Source organism: Acomys russatus, chromosome 26 (assembly GCF_903995435.1).
Source record: "Acomys russatus chromosome 26, mAcoRus1.1, whole genome shotgun sequence".
In the NCBI taxonomy this organism is placed as follows: Eukaryota; Metazoa; Chordata; class Mammalia; order Rodentia; family Muridae; genus Acomys; species Acomys russatus.
This window is the reverse complement of record NC_067162.1, coordinates 21,583,516-21,604,645: the sequence shown is the minus strand read 5'-3', so window position 1 is coordinate 21,604,645 and position 21,130 is coordinate 21,583,516. Positions and strand designations below refer to the sequence as shown.

General features: G+C 47.1%; 1 protein-coding gene across 2 annotated transcripts; it reads left to right on the top strand.

Moving 5' to 3' along the window:
- The first annotated feature begins 2,039 nt into the window (after window positions 1–2,039).
- On the top strand, window positions 2,040–20,993 carry Prss54 (serine protease 54). Of its 2 annotated transcripts, none has more exons than XM_051168762.1 (5): window positions 2,040–2,097; window positions 6,289–6,460; window positions 13,815–14,073; window positions 14,627–14,758; window positions 20,256–20,993. In XM_051168762.1, the coding sequence occupies exons 1-5, from the start codon at window positions 2,040–2,042 to the stop codon at window positions 20,775–20,777; spliced, it is 1,143 nt and encodes a 380-aa protein (XP_051024719.1). In that variant the 3' UTR covers window positions 20,778–20,993. The 2 variants fall into 2 exon arrangements, with proteins under 2 accessions (XP_051024719.1, XP_051024720.1); XM_051168763.1 differs by having other exon boundaries at window positions 6,289–6,464; window positions 13,819–14,073.
- The last annotated feature ends 137 nt before the right edge of the window (window positions 20,994–21,130 follow it).

Genomic DNA, 21,130 nt, shown 5'->3' with positions numbered 1-21,130 from the left:
GGTAGCGTAAGGAACTCAAAGTCTGTCCTTCCATAAAAACCAATGAAAAATGCAGTGTTCTACATCCAAAGAAGCAAGAAAGGACTGAAGGCTTACCACCTCCAGGCTGAAAGCATCTAGGTTCACCCTCCCCTGTCAATCCCCAGGTGGCTGACTTCTAGGGACATGATCAATCTGGGCCATTGTGTCCTTGCCTGGGAAATATGTCCTTTGTTCTTCTAGAGATGCTATGGGTTGGAAGTGAGAAAATGCACAGGAAAGTTCTAGGGGACTTTTAACATCCAACAATGGACAGATCAGTTCTCTGTGCCACTCCCCAGAACACATTAGGGGCAGTAGGGGACAGCTGTTGCTTTCCTAGGACCCACCTTCTAGTCCGGCAAACTGCCTCTCTTTGGCCACTACTCTTATCCACCAAGTAGGTCTCTTCTGAAAGCCCATGCCAGCAGCCCACTAGCTGTCTGTGTTTCTGCACAGTTACATCTTACCATGACGGTGGTGTCAGGACTCGTCCAGTCCTGGCAGTTGTGTGAAGGCAAGGCTGTTCCCAGAGACGGCAGAGCAGACCCCACCTGGCCACATGGTTTCCCATAGAGACTGCCCAGCAGTTTCACTTGGCCCCACAGCTCAGTCTCCGAGAAACCATCCTGGTAGGGGGCTGGAGACACGCTCACTCTGAAAGGCAACTTGTATAAGTGGGGGCAGGTATTGAGCAGGAGGGGGCCAGTGGCTACAACCAGGGAGCTCATCACCTTGCAAAGAAGGAGTCTTCTTAGTCATACCCAGAAAGCATCTTCCAGAATAACCCTGTCAAGGCTAGGGTAATACACCCATCTCATCTAGTTCCTCTTAAGCCGTCACGTCCAAATGTTTGCTGAGGGGTGTCGTGGTAACCGTGACGCCACAATGGAACATTCTTCCCAAGGCGTAGAAGAAACTCCGCTATAGAGCTCGGCTGCATAAGGCCACAGTGAGTCCATTTCTCCCTTAGTGGGACTAGTTCACAGAAGAACTCGCAGCACCATCCCGAGGACAAAAGAAACGTCTCATGTCCTGAGGGGAACATGGTGACTTAGAACTGTGCACACAGTTTCCTTAGGTCATGGTGCACAGTTTGAGACACTGCGCTCGCTGTAAGGTGACGTCCCCAAGGGCTTGGTGGTTCAGATAGCTTTGAGTTCACAGTCCGGATTCACAGCTTAGCTACTGTGTGACCTTGGGCCTGTTACTCAGTGTCTTTTGGGTGTCAGTTTCTGAGTCTGTAAAATGGGCATTATGAGAGAGTGTCTGTGTCTAAGTGGCTATATGAATGGATTGAGCTAAATGCTGGGACTGTTGCTAGTGAAATCATCCTAGCAAAGACTTGATGTGAGGTAGGGGTTTTGGTTTGGTTTGGTTTGGTTTGTTGATTTTCATGACAGGGTTTCTCTGCGTTAACAGTCCTGACTGTCTTGGAACTAGCTCTGTAGACCAGGCTGGCCTCGAACTCACCCAAGATCTGCCTGCCTCTGCCTCCTGAGTGCTGGGATTAAAGGCGTGTGCCACCACGCAGGGTTCTGATGTGAGTTTTAATAGAAGGGTGACATCGTAGTAAGACACTAAACCCTGGGGGAGCTCCCACCAAAACCCTGTCTTTTCTTCCAGCAGTGTTTTGTGGCTATAGATTCAAAGCAAGGGTTGAATTCCACAAATCAAAAACCAACCCTTTTTAGAGAACCAACCCAGGGCCCCAGGCTGCTCTGAGAAGAAAACTGGAAAAAAACAGACTACCCTCTCTGCTTGGGCCATCTCACAAACTGCTAGGCAAGCATTGGAGCCAGACAGCCTCTTCCTGCCCATGTGTGCACAGGACCCAGAGCTGGGGATGTGACAGGTCAGTTTACTTCATCTGGGAACCTCTATGGAAAAAAAAGAACAGGCTTCTATCATGGGGATCAACCCCTTCAGGAAGCAGGGGGAGCCTTGCGTGGAGGGTGATGGAGTCATGAGTCTTCTGTCTTCCCAGCTGCCCATGGTGCTCGCTGCGCTTCTCTCTGGGGATGGCGGGGATGAGAGGACTGCTGCTACTGCTGTACATGTCCCGCTTGTCATCTGCCAGTAAGTGTGGAGCTCCTGTCCTAGGGTGTTCAGTGATAGGTGGAGCCTGGGGTGGGTGTGGAGGTGGGGTGGGGGTGTGTGGTGGTGGTGGGGTGTGGTGGTGGAGGTGTGTGTGGTGGTGGTGGGGGTGGGAGTGTGGTGTGTGTGTGTGTGTGGTGTGGTGTGTGTGTGTGTGTGTGTGTGTGTGTGTGTGTGTGTGTGTATGTGGTAGGTGTGGTGGTGGGGGTTGTGGTGGTGGAGCTGTGGTGGTGGAGGTGTGGTGGTGGGGGGGGTGGGGGGGTCATCTAGGAAAACAGAGTGGCTCAGAGAGGGACTGACTCACTAGGCAAGGAAGACCATGCCCCAGCACTTTGTCCTGGGCGTCCTGTGTGAGTGGCAGGACCTAGGTAATGCAGAGAGTCAGTCAGGGCATGGGTGTGGGTCTAATTCCAAGGGTGGGAAACAGGAATTAGCTTTAGGGCACACAATGGCCTATGGGGAAGAGGGGTCAGTGTGAGAACTGCCTCCCACACTCGGCTCAACCTTGCCCACCTGGTGGAGTACATTGAGCTCTGCAAACTGTGGCCCTGATCAGGACTGGTCCCACAGCAGCAGAGGTTTTCCAGGCAGCAGAAGTGGCTGCTACCATGTCCAGCCTAGGAAAGGGCAGATGAAGAGGGAACAGCTGACTCAGGTAGGCTCTATCCACCCCACCTTTGCTGCCATTGGTTAGATGGAAGATCACACACACACACACACACACACACACACACACACTACAGAGACCCCACACCTTCCTCAGCCTCCTCCATCCCTCTACCAAGAGATGCTCAGAAACACAGACATGGCATCTCTTCTACTAAAGCCATAGCTGAGACCCAGAACAAACACTTGATCCCTGGACCCAAACTTTCTCATCATGGCATTAGAGATGGAATCAGGCACAAGGCAGGGACTCTGCACCAGTACTCTACTACTGAGCTATTTCCCCAGCACCCAGGAGGGCGATTGGGAAAAAGGAATGTCCTCATGTACACAGAGGTTCTCGGCTTGGGAAGGATTGGCTAAGGCCTGTGTTATAGATCACTAATGTCTCCAGAGAAAAAATAAGGCATAGACAAGGAATCTCATTGTTGGTATTTCTGCCTTAGTGTTCTCCCAGCAAAGTCTGTGGATGGAAATTTGGTCTCAGGATACCCCATAGTGAAGAGGTCTTATGTTCATTTATGTTGTTGTTTGTTTTGTTTTGTTTTGAGAGAAGAGTCTCACTATGTAGCATTGGCTAGCCTGGCGCTCACTAAGTAGACCAGGCTGGCATTGATCCACCACCTGGCTCTGCCTCCTGAGTACTGAGATTAAAGGCATATGCTGCCCTATCTAGCCATCTCTGAGTTCTTGATAACACTGTAGATGACAATGAACTCTTGTGTTTCGGAAAAGCCTCTGCTACCCACATCCTGGGTCACCACCGGAAGAAGCCCTTCCATTCTTCCTGTTTTCTCTTCTGAATACTCAGCACGTCCTCTGGGTCATATCTCCCTGTATGGCCATCAGTGCATCATGTGTCACCGTCACAGACTCTCAAAGACCGTCCCTAACCCGCTTAGTTCCCAAACCCAGTGCCTGGCAGGGCTCCGTGCAGGCTGGATGAATGGCTGAAAAGACATTCACTGGGAGTCCAACACACAGGATGTGCTACGGGTGCCTGTTACATGGTGTGGAGACCCAAGGCCGCCAACACAGAAGTAAGCATTGATTTGAGAGCAAGCAGGGAGATGGTTTGCATTTTTGGAAACAGAATTGCCGGTTTTGCCCCAAGGCTCAGTCCAGTCATTTACCAAGCTATAGTTTGCATATCCTCACAATCTCCCCTGTGATCGGGCAACAATCCCAAGTGGTGTACAGCCAGACTCATGACTACACCCTTCAAAAGAGGACCAGTGCCAGAGAGAGTAGCGCCTTCCCCCAGATCTCAGTGCGCTAAGAGCCTGGCTTGACTTTGCAGTCTGCATCCAGGCTCTTCACACATACCCATCGGGGTCTAGCCTGGGGACCTTTTAGCAAATGCAGTGTCCAGAGATTCTTGCAGATGCCTGATACTCTCAGGGTGAAGAATCTCTACACCCTGGCCCCACAAGGTGCTAAGGGGTCCTGTGGGCGCTGGAACTCAGCAGAACAAGGTAGATCAAAGGCTGAGGGAGGACACTGGGCAAGGGAGGGAGTTAGCAGCTTGGGGGAGCAACATAGTTCGTGGAGTTGCTGTCTTGTTGTGAGTGATGCCTGGAAAGTAGGGAGATCAGCTCACCCCATCACTCTATAAGGGAGTCAGTCAGTGCCTGGCCTTGCTTTGTCCTCTTAATTTGTCCTGTTCCAACAGTCTCCTGCACTTGCATGAATATAGAATATACTTTAAGGACAACATAGGTCCATCCAACCTCAGGCTGGCAGAGGGGGCAGGGCATTTAAGCAACACTGCACTCTCCATGGAAACAAAGTCCAGGCTTCCCAGGAGACTGCTCAGGGGGACAATCTGGAAGGCAGAAGCTGAGCAGGATTGAGAAGGGGGACACTGACAGCTTCCACACACCAGGACTTTTTCTCTTCTTCGTGACAGGAGGTCAGGGAGTAGATAACCGACAGAGTCATTTTACTTGTACACCACATAAGTTAATGATCGCCAACTAGATACTAGGCACCATGCCAGCTCCTGGGGACACACTAACAAGCCAAGAGGACCTAGGAGGAGGAGGAGCTGTGCACGCTAGCAGCTTGCAGGGGATGCAGGGAAAAGCTAGGGTGAGTCTCAGGCTGAGGGTGTCACGAGTTGAGTGGTGGAGTTTGGATTCCTCTGCATTGGCTCCACATGCCGCCTGTGTGACATAGACACATGCTACCTGCCCTAAAGCTGGAGTTCTCCGTCCACCTTAGCAGTGGGCACCTGCAGGGTTATGGCAGAATTGTCCCAAGCAGTGAATGCTGGCCAGGCTCAAACCTTTGGGCCTCAAAACTCTTTTATATTCTTTTTTTTTTTTTTTTTTTTTAAGACAGGGTTTCTCTATGTAGCCTTGGTGTTCTGGACTTGCTTTGTAGACCAGGCTAGCCTCTAACTCACATGGATCCACCTGCCTCAGCCTCCTGAGTGCTAGGATTAAAGGCGTGTGCCACCCGGCCTGGCGACCCTTTTATACTCTTAAGTTATTGGGGCCCCCTAAAGCAGTTTTGCTCAGGAAGGGATGTGTGGTAGTTTTACTTCTGTTGCTAGACACCCCACCTGAGGGACTCAAGCAGCTGGTCACATCTCACCCATAGTTAAGAGCAGAGAGAATGAGGTACATGCTGCCTGCTTGTTCAATCAGCTAGCTTTCTTTACTTTTTTTTTTTTTTTTTTTCCTTGACAAGGTCTTACTATGTGGCACTAACTGGCCAGAACTCTCTATGTAGGACCAGGCTGGCCTCAATCTCAGAGATTTCCCCTACCTCTGCTTCCTGAGTGCTGGGATTAAAGGTGTGTGCCAAGCCCACCCCCTAACACCCCCCCACCCCCCCATGCTCTTCTTCACTCTTATACGGTTAAGGGTCCCCTACCTGTCTAGGAAATGGCACTTCCCAAAGTGACTTGGCTCTTCTTGTATCAGTTCGCAATTAAGACAGTCCTCAATACACACGCTCTCAATCTATCCTCTTCTAGACAATTCCTCATTAAGATTCCCTTTCCAAGAGATTCTAGGTTGCATCAAGTTGATAATTAAAACTAGCCATCACAGGCTTTGTCTTTCACACCATAGCAGACACTGAACTAGAAAAAGCTAACGCACAGGAGTATATATACAAAGTCATGCATACATTTGGCCATCAGAGTGATGACATCACAGATCTGGAAAACTGCACCACACACTTGTGAGAGGAGAGTAGGGGAAGCAAGCAACAACTTTTCCCTGAAGAAAAGGTCTAGACTCTCTACGGGATGATGACAGGTCCTTTTGTGTGTGTGTCATCACACACACACACACACACACACACACACACACACACACACACACAGCCTAGTTTAAGGGGTGCGCCTCCTGGGATCAACTAAGCATTAGGGTCGTAGAGTGAGCCCCAAGCAAAACAGAGCAAAGCAATACAGGAGTCTGGATGCCTGGGGAATCGGGGGTGCTCACAGGGGGGCCCGCGGCTTGCCACACAGTGAGGCCTACGCTCCCTCTGCAGTTTGCGGCATCCAGAAAGCCGACATCAAGGACGATTCCAAGGAGAACCTCGTGGGCAGCAACGAGTTCCCCTGGGTGGTCTCCCTACAGGACCCACAGTACACCCACCTGGCGTTCGGCTGCATTCTCAGCGAGTTCTGGATCCTCAGTACTGCCTCCGCTCTCCAGGACAGGCTAGTGCTCCCACTGGGGGGAGGCCTGGGGTGGGGTGTCTTGCAGGCCTGGAGGACTGGCGGGGCCTGCAGGATAGACTCGGGGTGTGCTCACCTGAGCCAAGGTCCTGACATCACCGGTGGCTCGTGGGACTTTCCTAAGAGTTTGTTGAGTGGTACCAGTGAAAAGTGAGATGCCACGCCGTGTGTCTAGGAAGTCCATTTAGGATGTTGCCGCAATCACAGAGATATGGATTCTGTCCACCGGGTGTCCTTTCAGGATAAGTTAAGTCAGCAGGAGCCCTCTCTTAAGACACCTTGGGCCTCCTCACAGATGTCACTGCCACAGACAGAATGGCATAGAGAAAAACGGAGGGAAATAAGAGCCGCTTTCAGAATGCCTTTCTCTGGGCGCTCAAAACACTCACGACGTCTTACCAAAAGCTCAAATTCTTACAATCAAGGGGGGAGGAAATCATAGCTATGACTAAAGAAAGTATTTGGCAAACATCCTAAAATATTTTCATAAGTATTGTGGAATGCCTTAACTTTTAGGATGTTTCCGCAGAGGTTCAAATTATCTTCTTAATGCTGGTTCTCAAAAAGTAAGGTCATTTGAACCTCTGGAGAAGAAATATTTTATGTACCTCTCATGCTCACTGGGTGGCTAGTTACACAGAAATGGCAGAGAGAAAGTAAAAAACCAAGGGACATTGTGACACAGACCCGTGATCTCAGCACTTGGAAGGTGGAGGCAGAATGATCACTTGTTCAAGGTCATTCTTAGCTATCTGCTGAGTTTGAGGCCAGCCTGGGCTACATGCCATCAAAACAAACAAACAAAAACAAAAACAACCAAATAAAAAACACACATCTTGTTATGACAGATAATCAAATTATAATATAGTTTTTATGTACCCTGGAAATAAGATAGTATATGTGTTTACATGAATGGAAGGAAAAAGCATAGAGATTTGTTTGTATGTGCGTGTGTGGTGTGTACATGTGTGTGGTGTGTGTTTGCCTGTGTGTGTGTGTGTGAGACATCAGGTGTCTGCTTCCATTGCTCCCCACTTTACTAAAGCAGAGTCTCTCACTGACCCTGGACACTCACTGACTTAGCTGGCTTTTCCCCCAGATTTTCCCATCTCTGCCTGTTGAGTTCTACAATTGCAGGCAGGCCACCTAGCTTTTATGTGGGTACTGGGGACCTGAACTCTGATCCTCATGCTTGCATTGTGAGGGCTTTATCCAGGGAGCCATCTTCCCAGCCTGAAAGTATAATCAGTTTAACTGGCTAAAGAAATTGTAACAAACACCTGATAGAATATTCTGTTGCGGCTGGATTCTTCCTTCCTCTTCTTTCTTCTTCTTCTTTCTTCTTCTTCTTCTTCTTCTTCTTCTTCTTCTTCTTCTTCTTCTTCTTCTTCTTCTTCTTCTTCTTCTTCTTCTTCTCCTCCTCCTCTTCCTCCTCCTCCTTTTGGTTTTTCAAAATAGGATTTCTCCGTGTAACAGCCCTGGCTGTCATGGATTTGCTTTGTAGACCATGCTGGCATTGAATTCACAGAGATCTGTGTGCCTCTGCCTTCCAAGTGCTGGGATTATAGGCATGTGCCACCATGCCCAGCTAGTTATTGAAATCTTAATACTTGCTTTATGTATTCTTAAATTACTTTATTATTCTTCAGAGTGCATATAAAATAGTAGGCTTCCTATGGCATTTTCTTTGTATTTACTTTTTAAATTATACACACACACACACACACACACACACACACACACACACACACATATGGCTTTTCAAGACAGGGTTTCTCTAAAATTAAATACTTTTTATAAAATATATTTGAAGCATGTTTCCTCCTCCCCCAACTCTGCTCCACCTCTCTACCTACTCAACTTTGTTTCTTTTTCTCTTTTTCAAAAAAAAATAAAAAAGAATCCCACAGCAATGAAAATCAAAACAAATAAAAGATCAATAAGATTAAAAACAAAACAAAATGAAACAAAAAGTACACAAACAATCCCACTGAGTTCATTTTGTGTTGGGGTACCTGGGCATGGGGCATTCCCTGGAGTGTGGCCTATATACCCAGTAACCCCACTAGAGAGAACTGATTGTCCCTCTGTCATCAAGAATCAATTGCAACAGCTTCTTGGTCATGGCTACCTGGAAGTCCAGAAGGGAAAAAAACCTGCTGACCCTCTAACCTTGGGCTTTCTGTGTCCTCATCCTCTCTCAGTGCCAGGGACCCTGCCTGCCTTGTGTGTGCTGCCACAGTCTGAGTTCACAAGCACTTCAGTCCTGTGGTCCATCACCTCTGGCTCTTACACTTTCTCTCCTCTTCCCTGAGCCTTGAGATGAGGAGGTTAATGGACACATCTCACTTAGGAATGAGTGCTCCTAAGACTTGCACTCTGGGCACATTGTCCAGGTGTGGGTCTCTATCTTAACTCCCACCTGCTACAAGAAAAATCTTTTTTGATGTGATTTGATCAAGGCACTGATCTACGGGTATGTCGTTAGCAGTCATTTTATCTAGTCTCAGGGTCTTGTATCGGGTATGGGCTCTAGCTCATGTAATGATTGGTTATGCCCATAATGTTTGGGCCACCATTGCACCAGTATATCTTGCAGGCAGGTTGCTGTTGTGGATCAGAGTTTATAGCTGGGTGATATCATGATTCCCCTTTGTCCTCTGGTCCTGTGCAGAATACCTTCCGGTACCAGGAACACTAGTCAGTAGGAGCGAAGCTTCTAGTTAGACACCCGATGAACTTCTCCTTGTTCAATGAAATAAGTTAAGTGATGTCTTCAGCAGTAGGGCCTTACCATCAAGTTGTGGAGAGTAGCCAATAGCCTTGGCAACAGTCTATGATTTGGGGGGGGGGTGTCCATGGGACCCCCTTTGGCCAATGACTCAATAATATGTAACCCATTCCTGCCACTGGAGGTTTACTTGGTAGCATAAGACGTTTAGTTCATTATGGGTGTTCCACTCTTGACCCACACTGGTCAGAATTTATATTTTTTATATTTATATATTATACATTATATTATATATAATGTATGTGTGATTATATATAGTATATATTACAGAGCCTTGACTTTCATTATTTTAAAAAGCTCCATATTTATTTTACTTCATGATGCTGTGCTTGTGCATTCAACACTTTTACAATTTTCTGCTCTTCAAAAGGGAAGCACACACCTGATCCTCCAAGGACTTATTTAGCACACGTGGGCATACCGTAGGCCCTGTTGGTGTGTTTCTTTGTCTTAGGCAGTCTCATAAGGACTTGGGTCTCACAGCAGGAACTCCTCGCAGTCTGCATGTTGGGTTTTGGTGCTTTCTTAACCATCTTGGTATGAAAGTAAGCACTCCTATTGCCAGGAGTTCAAGAAAGCCTAGTTTTGCTAGAGGCTGTATTGTAGGAAAGCTTACAATGGTGTGTCAGATGCTCGACCACTCTGAGCATTCTAAGGACTGTCTTCAGAAGAGCTGGGATTTATATGTTTCAGTGGAAACCCCGGTATATGGGTGAATAGCCACAAAGAAGCAAAGATATGCAGGGAAAACATCCACTTGGTCACTAGTTTCTTTCCCTTGTGCCACGTGCTGTCATCAATGTGTTGGGCTGGAGAGATGGCTCAGAGGTTAAGAATACTGTCTGTTCTTCCAAAGATTCTGAGTTCAATTCCCAGCAACTGCATAGTGGCTTGCAACCATCTATAGTGAGACCTGGTGCCCTCTTCTGGCCTGCAGGCATACATGAGGGCAAATCATTGTATACATAATAAAATTTAAAAAAAAACAAAACAACAACAACAAAAAAAACCAATGTGTTCATGGATATCTATGTATCTTTCTATATTGATTTTTATGTCTATGAGCATAGAATTCTTTCTCCCCTAGTCAGCTCAGGTTTCCATAGAAATATAGACTGGGTGGTTTAACTCAGAAAGTCCAAGGTTAGAGTGTGGGCAGGTTTGTTTCCTTCTGGATTTAGAGGAAGAAGCCTTCCAGCTGTGTCTTCACATGGTTATTTTTCTCTGTGTGAAAATAAGACAGGGGCTGGAGAGATGGCTCAGAGGTTAAGAGCCCTGATTGCTCTTCCAAAGGTCATGAGTTCAATTCCCAACAACCACATGGTGGCTCACAACCATCTATAATGAGATCTAATGCTTGCAGGCAGAATACTGTAAACATAATGAATAAATCTTTTAAAAAATAATTAATTAAAAAAATAAATAAAAAAGAAAATAAGATAGAAGTCAGACACGGTGGTGCACATCTTTAATCCCAGCACTTGGGAGGCAGAGGCAGAATGGATCACTGTGAGTTTGAGGACAGCCTGGCCTGCAAAATGAGTTCAGGACAGCCAAGGCTACACAGAGAAATCCTGTCTCGAAAAAAAAAAACAAAAACAAAAACAAAAACAAAAACAAAAAAAAAAAAAAAAAGGAAGAAAGAAAGAATCCCGACTTCAACCCCAGTCCTACACACACACTCATGCACCATACACACACAAACCCACACATACATAAACACACACATATACACACATACATACATAAACACACAAATACACATACATACACATACACACTCATGCATACAATATGCACATACACACATATACATATATACATACATACAATAAATACATACACACAAATATACACATATACACATGCACACATACACATGAGAAGAATCAAAGTTTTTTTTTTTTTTTTTAAGGGGAAAGGGACATTGGTCTTACTGGATTAGGCCCTACATACCTCTGTCTCCAAATGTGAAAATAAAGGCCTTGCTACCAAATACAGTCCCATTTTTGGAGATCACAATTCATTTTATAACATTTTGATGTAGAACCCTCTCATTCCCTATTCATGTCCTATTTATGGCTCATACTTTTCCAGAAAAGATTTCTAGGCCTCACTCTACCCCTCTCATTGCCACTCTGGCTCCCAGTGTTAAATATTCTTGTGGGGAAGTCTGAGGTGATCCTGACTTTAAGCAGGGTGACTACAAATGCTCACACACCACACCAAGGAGATGCCTGGGTACCTCAGCTTCTGCCATTATCCCTCATTTCATCTTCACGAGTCTCTCGAGTTAGACAATAAAGTGTTGATCAGACTTACAATGACTTCATCTCTGTGGAGCTGGATGTCTGGCTATGCCAGATGGCTCCCATCTGTCACTCATGATTCACTCTCCACCCACCGCCCTTTGTGGTCCCCAGATGGGTGACAACATCAGGTTCCCTTGCATACTAGGTCCAGTCGGGGGCCGTCAATGTGAGCACTGACAATGGCCTGGAGAGGAGAGTAAGATCAGGGTCTATTTTCTTCTGAGGTTATGTACGGATTGGCTTCCTCACCCAGCTCCATGCAGCTCTGCCTGGCCTAACTCTTCTCACCTAGGGATCTGGCTATGTCTGAGATCTGGGCTTATGAGTCCTTGCTCCAATAAACAAAATGGAAGAGCAGCTGAAGACGATTGCCAACATCAACCTCAGGCTTCCATACACGGGAACACACATGCACAGCCCCATACACATACATGCACACAAACACACAAGCAAACTTGGCTAACTTCTATCTCGTTTTGGTCATTGTTGTCAGCCTACTTCCTTAGTCTTTGTTTGCTTTGCTTTGCTTTGCTTTGCTTTGTTTTTTGAGACAGGGTTTCTCTGTGTAGCCCTGGCTGTCCTGGAACTCACTAAGTTGACCGGGCTGGGCTTGATCTTAGATCCGCCTGCCTCTGCCTCCTGAGTGCTGGGATTAAAGGCGTGTGCCACCACGCCTGGCTCTACTTTCTCAGTATCTGTGTTTTCTGTTCTTCTTCCTGCTGCTTCTGACTTGACCTTCACTCTTACCTACCTTTTTTGCTGAGAACCTCACCCAGCTTCTTCTGAGGCCAGTGGCAGCAGGTGTCCTCAGTCACTCCCTGCTGTCCTTTGCAGGCCTTTGCTCAGACGCCAAGTGCTGGCTCCCCTGTATGGGTTCATGGTGTGTGCGTTTGCTTCGGATTCTTATAGTTTCTTGAGAGAGTCCCAAGGGATGAAGAAGAGAACACAGCTTAAACCCTCCACTCTTCAGCCATATCTTTCCACTCATAAGCTATATCAATTCTGCCATAGAGTATGTGAGGAGAGATGCTTTAAATGTTAAGTGCTGGTCTGGAGAGATGGTTCAGAGGTTAAGAGCACTGGCTGCTCTTCCAGAGGTCCTAAGTTCAATTCTCAGGAACCACATGGTGGCTCACAACATCTATGATGAATCTGATGCCCTCTTCTGGGGTGCAATTGTACCTGCAGATACAACATTGTATATATAATAAATAAATGCAATTTTTTGTTTTTGTTTTTGTTTTTTGAGACAGGGTTTCTCTGTCCAGCCTTGGCTGTTCTGGACTCCCTTTGTAAAACAGGCTGACATCAAGCTTAGAGAGATCCGCCTGCCTCTGTCTTCCAAGTGCTGGGATTAAAGGCGTGTGCCACCACACCCAGGCAATAAATTTTTTTGTTTTGTTTTTTTGGTTTTTTGAGACAGGTTTTCTCTGTGTAGCCTTGACTATCCTGGACTCGATTTGTAAACCAGGCTGGCCTTGATCTCACAGTGATCCACCTGCCTCTGCCTCCCAAGTGCTGGGATTAAAGGCATGCACCACCAGTGCCCAGCTCAGCCAATAAATCTTAAAAACAAACAAACAAACAAAAACAAAAAAACTCGTAAAATTAAGTGCTAAGTTAAATGCTAAGACTGTGAGAGTCATAATTACAATATTTGATATGATTACTACTTTGTCTAAAGAGACTATTCATATAGAAAAAGTTGCCCCCAACATGTGAACAGATGGTTTTTGGTTTGTAAGACAAATGGCATTAGGACAGAAGAATCCCCCAAGAGGCCTTGGGCTCACTGGGGAGAGCACAAGCCTAGAAATTCAGAAGAGATTCCCTGGACCCTGAGTCCAACAATATGAGTAAAGACCAACCCGGGCACTGGAAAAAGAGATGGCTCAGCAGTTGTAGTGCTTCTCGCTCTTCCAGAGAGCCCAGATGTGGTTCCTAGCACCAACACCAAGTAGCTCATCATCACCTGTAATCCCAGATCCAAGGGATCCAGTACCTTCTTCTGGCCCTGGCAGGAACATGTGGTACACATGCACAACACGCATGCATACATGCATGCATACACGCATGCACACACATAAATTAAAAACAAAAATGAAACACCCAGGGATTGGGTTGGATGAGCATACCAGGTTGCAAATAAAAACCGTAAGTGAGAAGGGAAGGAAGTGTGACGCTTCCTTGCTGCCTTGACTTCTCAAAATCCCTTTGTCGTCTTTCTCTCTAGGAAGAAGGTTATTGCTGTTGTTGGTATAGCTAACATGGATTCCAGGAAGATCGATCACACAGAGTACTCTGTCAATGCCATCATCCCCCATGAGAACTTTAATAACATCTCAATGAGCAATAACATAGCCCTCCTGAGGACAGAATCTGCCATACGTTTCGACAACCTGGTCCAGGCCATCTGCTTCCTGGGCAAAAAGCTACATAGACAGCCAGTTTTGAAGAACTGCTGGGTGGCAGGATGGAATCCCACGTCTGCAGTTAATGCATTCCTTCTCCTAGAGGAGGCTGTGTGTGTGCTGGCAGTGGGGGCGACTTGGATGAACTTCTTTAGGGCTTGTCTTAATCACTCAAGATGCTTGAGGTTTTAGAATTGATCCCTAGGGGGCAGGCCTCTCCCCCTCCCCTCGCTCTCTCTGTCTTTCTCTGTCTCTCTTTCTCTTTTATCTCTATAGGAAAGAAGTATACAGGCAGCAGACTGCCTCACCAAGTGCTGGGAGGAGTGGGGGGACTTGGGTTGAGCATACCCTTACCTAAGCCACCCGTTTTCCCGTCATTCTTGGCTAAGAATGAAACAAAATGCATATTCTTTAAGTGTGAAAGAAGGGTGACTTGTTCTCTGTCTGTTTACAGATTCAAATTCAAAGCAAAGGTAGTTTTCAGGAAAAACTCACAGACTCTTATTTCTGCGGGTAAAAGGGAAGAATAGGACCGCTTTCTGGTGACTCCTCTTTGGATATGTGAGTTGCTGTTGCGATGACACTGGACTGTCTTCTTGTTAATAATTCTTGGGCTCTCTGTTGCATGGTCCAGACAGGAAATCACATGACAATGAGTATCCTGAGGAGAATCTCCGTGAAAGACACTGACCTGTGTCCTTTACATAGAGACCGGAAAATAGAATGTGCCAGTCATACACATAAGGAATACAACGATATTTGTCTGGTAAGAACTTGATACAGTGGAAGCGCAATCATGGGCTGCACCAAGGGGTCCCGGGAGCAGCTCCTTACCGGACAATGGGGAGTGAAGGCAGGGGCAGTGACATGGGATTCATGTCTCTGGTAGGCATAACACTTAACAGAAAATAAGTGCTCAATTATTCATGCCTATAATACCAGTGCTCAGGAGGCCAAGGTAGAAGGACCATGAATTTAAGGCCAGCCTGGGCTACATAGTGACATCCTGTCTTGAAAACCAAAAGTCTGCTGAAAGGACTACCCTGAGCTACTATTTTCAGTGGAATGATTAATCATATCCAAGTCACAAATGCTTATTAATGAGCTCAAAATTAAAGGAGTGAGTCCATTTCCACTTGTGGGTGTGTATACATGTCTACAGGGCTGAAGTCACTGTACCTAGTTTTATATATATACCAATTTTGTATATGAGAATAAGATAATGATAGATACAAGGTACCAGATATTATGTTATATGAGGTTTATTAAATGAGCATGGGGAAGCCGGACATGGTGGCGCACGCCTTTAATCCCAGAACTCGGGAGGCAGAGGCAGGTGGATTGCTGTGAGTTTGAGGCCAGCCTGGTCTATAAAGTAAGTCCAGGACAGCCAAGGCTACACAGAGAAACCCTGTCTCAAGGGAAAAAAATCAAAATGAGCATGGGGAGAGGGGTCCCCAGAGAGAGACAGAGAGAGACAGAGAGGAAGAGGAAGAAGAAAGAGAATAGAAAGGGAGTAAAGAGAAGAGGTAGAGAGGAAGAGGAAGAGGAAGAGGAAGTAGAGATAGGGCCACATGGATAGTTTGTCCTTTTATATGGCCCTGGGCAGGGCCACGCCGCCTGTGGCAGGTAAGCAATGACATCACAAGTAGGCGGACTGAAGCAGAATCTTAACGCCCAGTATCTATGAAGCCTAGACTCTCCTTTGGAGCATTGCTTACCAGGAATTGGGGGTTTCTTCTCTAAGAAGCCCTGCTCTCTACACAAACAGGAATGGCAGAGAATGGCTGAGAATTCACCACCATCTGGCTCAGGCCCCCTGGTGTCTAAACCAAGACTAGTGTGGTTTACCAAGACTAGCAAATATTAGAGCAAAGAGAAAAACTTCAAGCTAGTAGGAAAAATTCTATGTCTCTCTGTCTCTCCTCTCTTTCTCTGTCTGTCTGTCTCTGTGTGTGTGTGTGTGTGTGTGTGTGTGTGTGTGTGTGTATCATATGCATATATATTCTGGGGATCATGTTAGCCAAATACTGTACTACTGAGCTATATCCTCAACTTAAATCTGCCTTTCTAAGATGCTGACCACCAACTCTCCTCAAATAACCTTCAAGACTCCTCTGGTCAGGACATTTTTTTTGTTTTTGGTTTTTTGGTTTTTCGAGACAGGGTTTCTCTGTGTGGCCTTGGCCATCCTGGACTCACTTTGTAGACCAGGCTGGCCTCGAACTCACAGTGATCCTCCTGCCTCTGCCTCCCGAGTGCTGGGATTAAAGGCCTGCGCCACCATGCCCAGCTCAGGATATTTTTCTTCTAGGAAGAAGGCAAGATTTTTTAGAACACACACACACACACACACACACACACACACACGCTTTCTAAAAGCCTTTGGATCTCAAAGGCTTGATGGTTCTCATTAAGCAGCACATTTGCTCTCTCCGAAGTGGCCCGACATTGGTCAGCTGCTTTTTGTGCTTTGCTCCCTGCCAAGGGAGGACCTCAGCAACCACTTTGGTTTGTTTGCTTGTTTTTAGAAACAGGGTTTCTCTGTGTAACCTTGGCTGTCATAGATCTAGCTCTGTAGGCCAGGCTGGCCTCTGTATCATGAGTGCTGGGATTAAAGGTGTGTGCCACCCCTGCCCCGCCTCACCAACTTCCTAGATTGAATAATGTCCTAAAAACAGTAGAAAATCCCAAGTGCAATCATCCCACCAACCCAGGAACATACTTTATTGAACCTAAGATGCCATCAATTGTAGACGATGACACAATTTTACATAATGCTAAGAAGAAGAAGAAGAAGAAGAAGAAGAAGAAGAAGAAGAAGAAGAAGAAGAAGAAGAAGAAGAAGAAGAAGAAAAGAACAATGCCAGTTAGAATTAGCTCTCAATGGATCCAAAGCAAAGTTGTTGTTTTTAAAAAGTGGCATCCCTGTGAAAGATTTAATTTACTGTGACATATGTATGTGTGATATGCATGCAGGATGCACATACATGTGAGCTCACGGGTCTATGTCTAAAGCCATTGTCTTCCTAGATTGCTCCCTACCTGTTCGAGGCAAGGGCTTTCAACTGAGCCTATAGTATGAACGTTTGACACACTAGGCTAGCTAGCCTACTCACCCCACGTGCCTCATCCCGCCTCCTGAGCCCACCAGGCACTTGTACGGATTCTCAGCATCCAAGCTCTATCCCTCAAGCTTGTTCAAAATGTACTTTATCCCCTGGGCCATTCTCAGCCGCTAGCCCTTAGCTTTTGAGCTGAATTCTGCTCACTAAACATCTAATGGTGACTGCAGTATTTTGAATGTTTCTGTCTCTTGGGAATGCGATCTGGCATCTGGGCTGTGAACACCACACGTGCCTGGTATAGAAGAAACTTCCGGCTTTGGAACCAGGCTAATAATTTTCCCCGTGAACCCAGAAGAACTGCTCTTTACTCTTTACTTTCTTTTTTTTTTAATATTTATTTATTTATTATGCATACAATATTATGCCTCCATGTACTACATGCCAGAAGAGGGCACCAGATCTCATTGTGGGTGGTTGTGAGCTACCATGTGGTTGCTGGGAATTGAACTCATGACCTCTGGAAGAATAGTCAGTGCTCTTAACCGCTGAGCCATCTCTCCAGCCCCCTACTCTTTACTTTCATAGTTTTTCTAACTCTTAGAGGTTTCTTGGGATGTCATGGGAGAGGCCTACCCAGAGAAAAACGCCTGTCTGTGTGGGAGCTGCCCCTGACACCCAGAAGTAAGATAGAACTGTTTCAGGGGCCCTGGGCTGGTGGCCTCTGCAGCTTTTACTTCAGAAACTAGAAATCACTGCTCTGCTAGGTGGGGAAGAAGGGAGAAAAAAACAAAAGGAAAACAAACAAACAAAAAAAACCCTCAAAACAACCCAAGTTCATTCTGAGCCTGAGGTTAGTAGCAAATTCATATTCTATCTGGGGGCATCTGTACCCACTACTGGGTGTTAAGACAATCAAGATGTGTGTCCTAGCCGGTCAGTGGTGGCACACGCCTTTAATCCCAGCACTTGGGAGGCAGAGGCAGGCAGATCTCTGTGAGTTAGTTCAAGGCCAGTCTGTTCTACAATGTGAGTCCAGGACAGCCAAGGCTACACAGAGAAACCCTGTCTGGTGGGGGGGGGCGGAAGATGTGTGTCCTAAATTCCACCCTTTGTCTTCCTTGAGGGTAGTTATGATTGGACTGGGGTGGGGGGGGGGGGCAGGACCAATGAAAGGATGGAGCCCACACCATTCTTCAGCAGGGAGCTCCATGCCCCAAACAACCATAGCTGTGGTACAGACAACGGCCTTCAGCCGTGCCAAGTGACCAGCCAGAACTCCAAAATAACCTTTCAGCCATCTGCAATTTGGTAGTGTGGGGTGACACAACAGACTGGGAAAAAAAAAGAAAAAGGAACTACAAGGGTGCTGTGCTGCCACTGGAGTGAGCAACACACAAACATGCATACAACGCGCTGCCCATAGACCGGCTTTGGCCTTCTGAAAGGCTACCCAGACATGGCAGTGTCTTTGCAGAACCTGTCTATCTTAACTCTGCCCTGCTTGCCCATCACTTCTTCCACCACTCACTCTCACCTTGGCTCTGCCCACACTTCCTAAGCAACCGGAAGTGCGGTGGGAGGGGGACAGCCACCCCAGGCAGGCCATGACCCAGGCCTCAGATGGGAAGCAGCTGAGAGGCACCCCTCTGCTCCTCTTATCTCATCCTTGAGTTTGTCCAAACTGTGTGCTCCCGTCAGCTGCCACCTCTGCTCACTGGTTGCCTCAGTGACCAACATCATCGGCCATCTTGCCTTGGCTCTTCCAGTCAAGGGGGTCATAAATTAAGGAGTGTGAATAGTTCTTTCCCTATTTTGGACCAACACGGACTGTGAGGTGTGAGTGGAGGTTTGGCACTTGCAGTAGAAGGGGCCTGGGGTGGGAGATGGTATAAATGAAACCTAGTGGTTATCTTGGGTCTTTTCTCCATTTCTTTCTTTCTTTCTTTTCTTTTCTTTCTTTCTTTTTTTTTTTTTTTTTTCCTTTCTTTTTTTTTCAAGACAGGGTTTCTCTGTGTAGCCTTGACTATCCTAGACTCACTTTGTAGACCAGGTTGGCCTCAAACTCACAGCGATCTGTCTGCCTCTGCCTCCCAAGTGCTGGGATTAAAGGCGTGCACCACCACCACCCGACGACTTTGCCCATTTCATCAACTTCCTACAGAAAAATTACAGCCTGTACAATCCCTCACAATAACTGTAACTAATGTTTTACTGAGGGCACACTACATGCCCAGCACGTGTCACAGGCACTAACTCATCTTCATATTGGAGTAGAACCAGGCCACTTGCCCTGGTCACAAATTCAGCTCGGTTTGCTAAAGCCTGAGGGAGTGACTGCAGCTGTGACACAGGGAGGGAAGCTGTAGGCCCAGCACGGAAAGAAGAATGAGGAGAAAGGTTCAGAAACGTGACTGTTCTAAGCCAGAATGAAAGGTAATCATGAGCCAGGTGGGGGCGCCTGCCTTTAATCCCAGCGCTCCGGAGGCAGAGGCAGGCAGATTGCTGTGAGTTCAAGCCCAGCCTGGTCTACAAAGTGAGTCCAGGACAGCCAAGGCACAGAGAAACCCCATCTCAAAAAACAAAAGAAAGAAAGAAAGAAAGAAAGAAAGAAAGAAAGAAAGAAAAGAAATCATATTTGAAGAATGAGCAGCCAAAAGAAAGGCAAGACTGAGTGCCAGAAAAAAAACAGAGTTGGGGTTGGGGGAATGAGCCAGGAAGCTATGGGCAACCTGGGTACCTGGGCCACAGATAATTTGCATAATACAAAGAAAAGTTGGGCCGGGGAAGTAGCTTGTTCTTCATAAAGCGACGGCTTCAGGGATTTGATGCCCAGCCCTGCATTCTAAGCAGTTGTGGCAGCGTGTCTGTGCTCCCACACAAGGAGTTGGAGTCCTCGGGCTCAAGAGTTCAAGGTCATCTGTAGCTACATAGTGAGTAGGTTAGAAGACATCTAGACTCAAACAAACAGGCAAGAAAGAGGGAGAGACTGAGAAGAAGGGACAAGGGGGTGGGGCGGGTGGGTGGGGTGAGGGTGGGGGAGTCTCCTTGTAATTGGTGGTGGCTGTCTAGATTTGAAACAGTAGGCTATAATTTGCCCCCATTTCCAGAGAGAATCAATGCAAAACTTTCTAAAACAGACACTAGCACAAAAGACATTTTTTTCTGAGACCTAAGGCCCTCTGTCCTTTATTGCAGGGAGAACCAGGAAGCCCTATGATGTGCCAACTCGCAAAGTTTAATCTCTGGGTCCTGAGAGGACTCCTGACCTATGGAGGCGATGTGTGCCCTGGCCTGTTTCTCTATGCCAACGTGGAAGACTACAGCGACTGGATCACGGCCAAGGCGAGGAGGGCTGGCCCTTCCCTGTTCTCACTCCACCCCTGGGAGTTGGTTTCTGACTTCTTCATTGACAAGTCCAATATCGCCCTGACAAAGAATGCGAATTCTGAACACAGCCATGCTGCGTGGCCCTACTACCAAGGACAAAGAATGTCCACGTTGTACGACCAGCCAACAGCTGATGGGCAGAGCTTGGGGGCAAATGGGCCTCAGGAATCAGGCTGGATTTCAAAGGTGGCTGTTCAACCCATGTACTATGATTACTACGGTGGGGAGGCAGGGGAAGGCGGGGCTGTGGCTGGCCAGAACAGGCTGCATTGGTCCCAAGAGAGGATCTTGATGTCCCTCGTGCTTGTTTTTTTGGGCAGCAGTGTCTAGCTAGGAGCCAACCTAAGCACCATAGAGAAGGAGCTCAGAGCGCAGGGTGCTAGGCATCTGCCGTCCTGTTCTGGTATCTGCTCTTGCTTGTTAGGTGCCACCTGGGCAGCCATGGGCAGGCCCACGGCAGCACTGGGCTGGCTCTCCCTCCTCTGTCCCACTCCCATATGTGGGAAGGTCACTTTCATTTATGCTTGTGAACTAAATGTGGGCTAACAAGTGTCAAAACCATTAGAGTGCCCTGTGGTTCTTTCAGTGTTCATGGCTCTAGGGGCCCAGTCTGGGAGGATATTCCCACAGGTAGATGTGGCCCTGCAGGTGACCATGTAGATGTTGGCCTGGTAGTTGGGGGG

Bases quoted from the DNA above. Each gene is read 5' to 3' on its own strand.
- Prss54 (XM_051168762.1), top strand. From the start codon at position 2,040: ATGGCGGGGATGAGAGGACTGCTGCTACTGCTGTACATGTCCCGCTTG. The intron at 2,098-6,288 runs GTAAGTGTGGAG...CTCCCTCTGCAG, and splicing joins GTCCCGCTTGTCATCTGCCA to TTTGCGGCATCCAGAAAGCC. The intron at 14,759-20,255 runs GTAAGAACTTGA...CCTTTATTGCAG, and splicing joins AATACAACGATATTTGTCTG to GGAGAACCAGGAAGCCCTAT.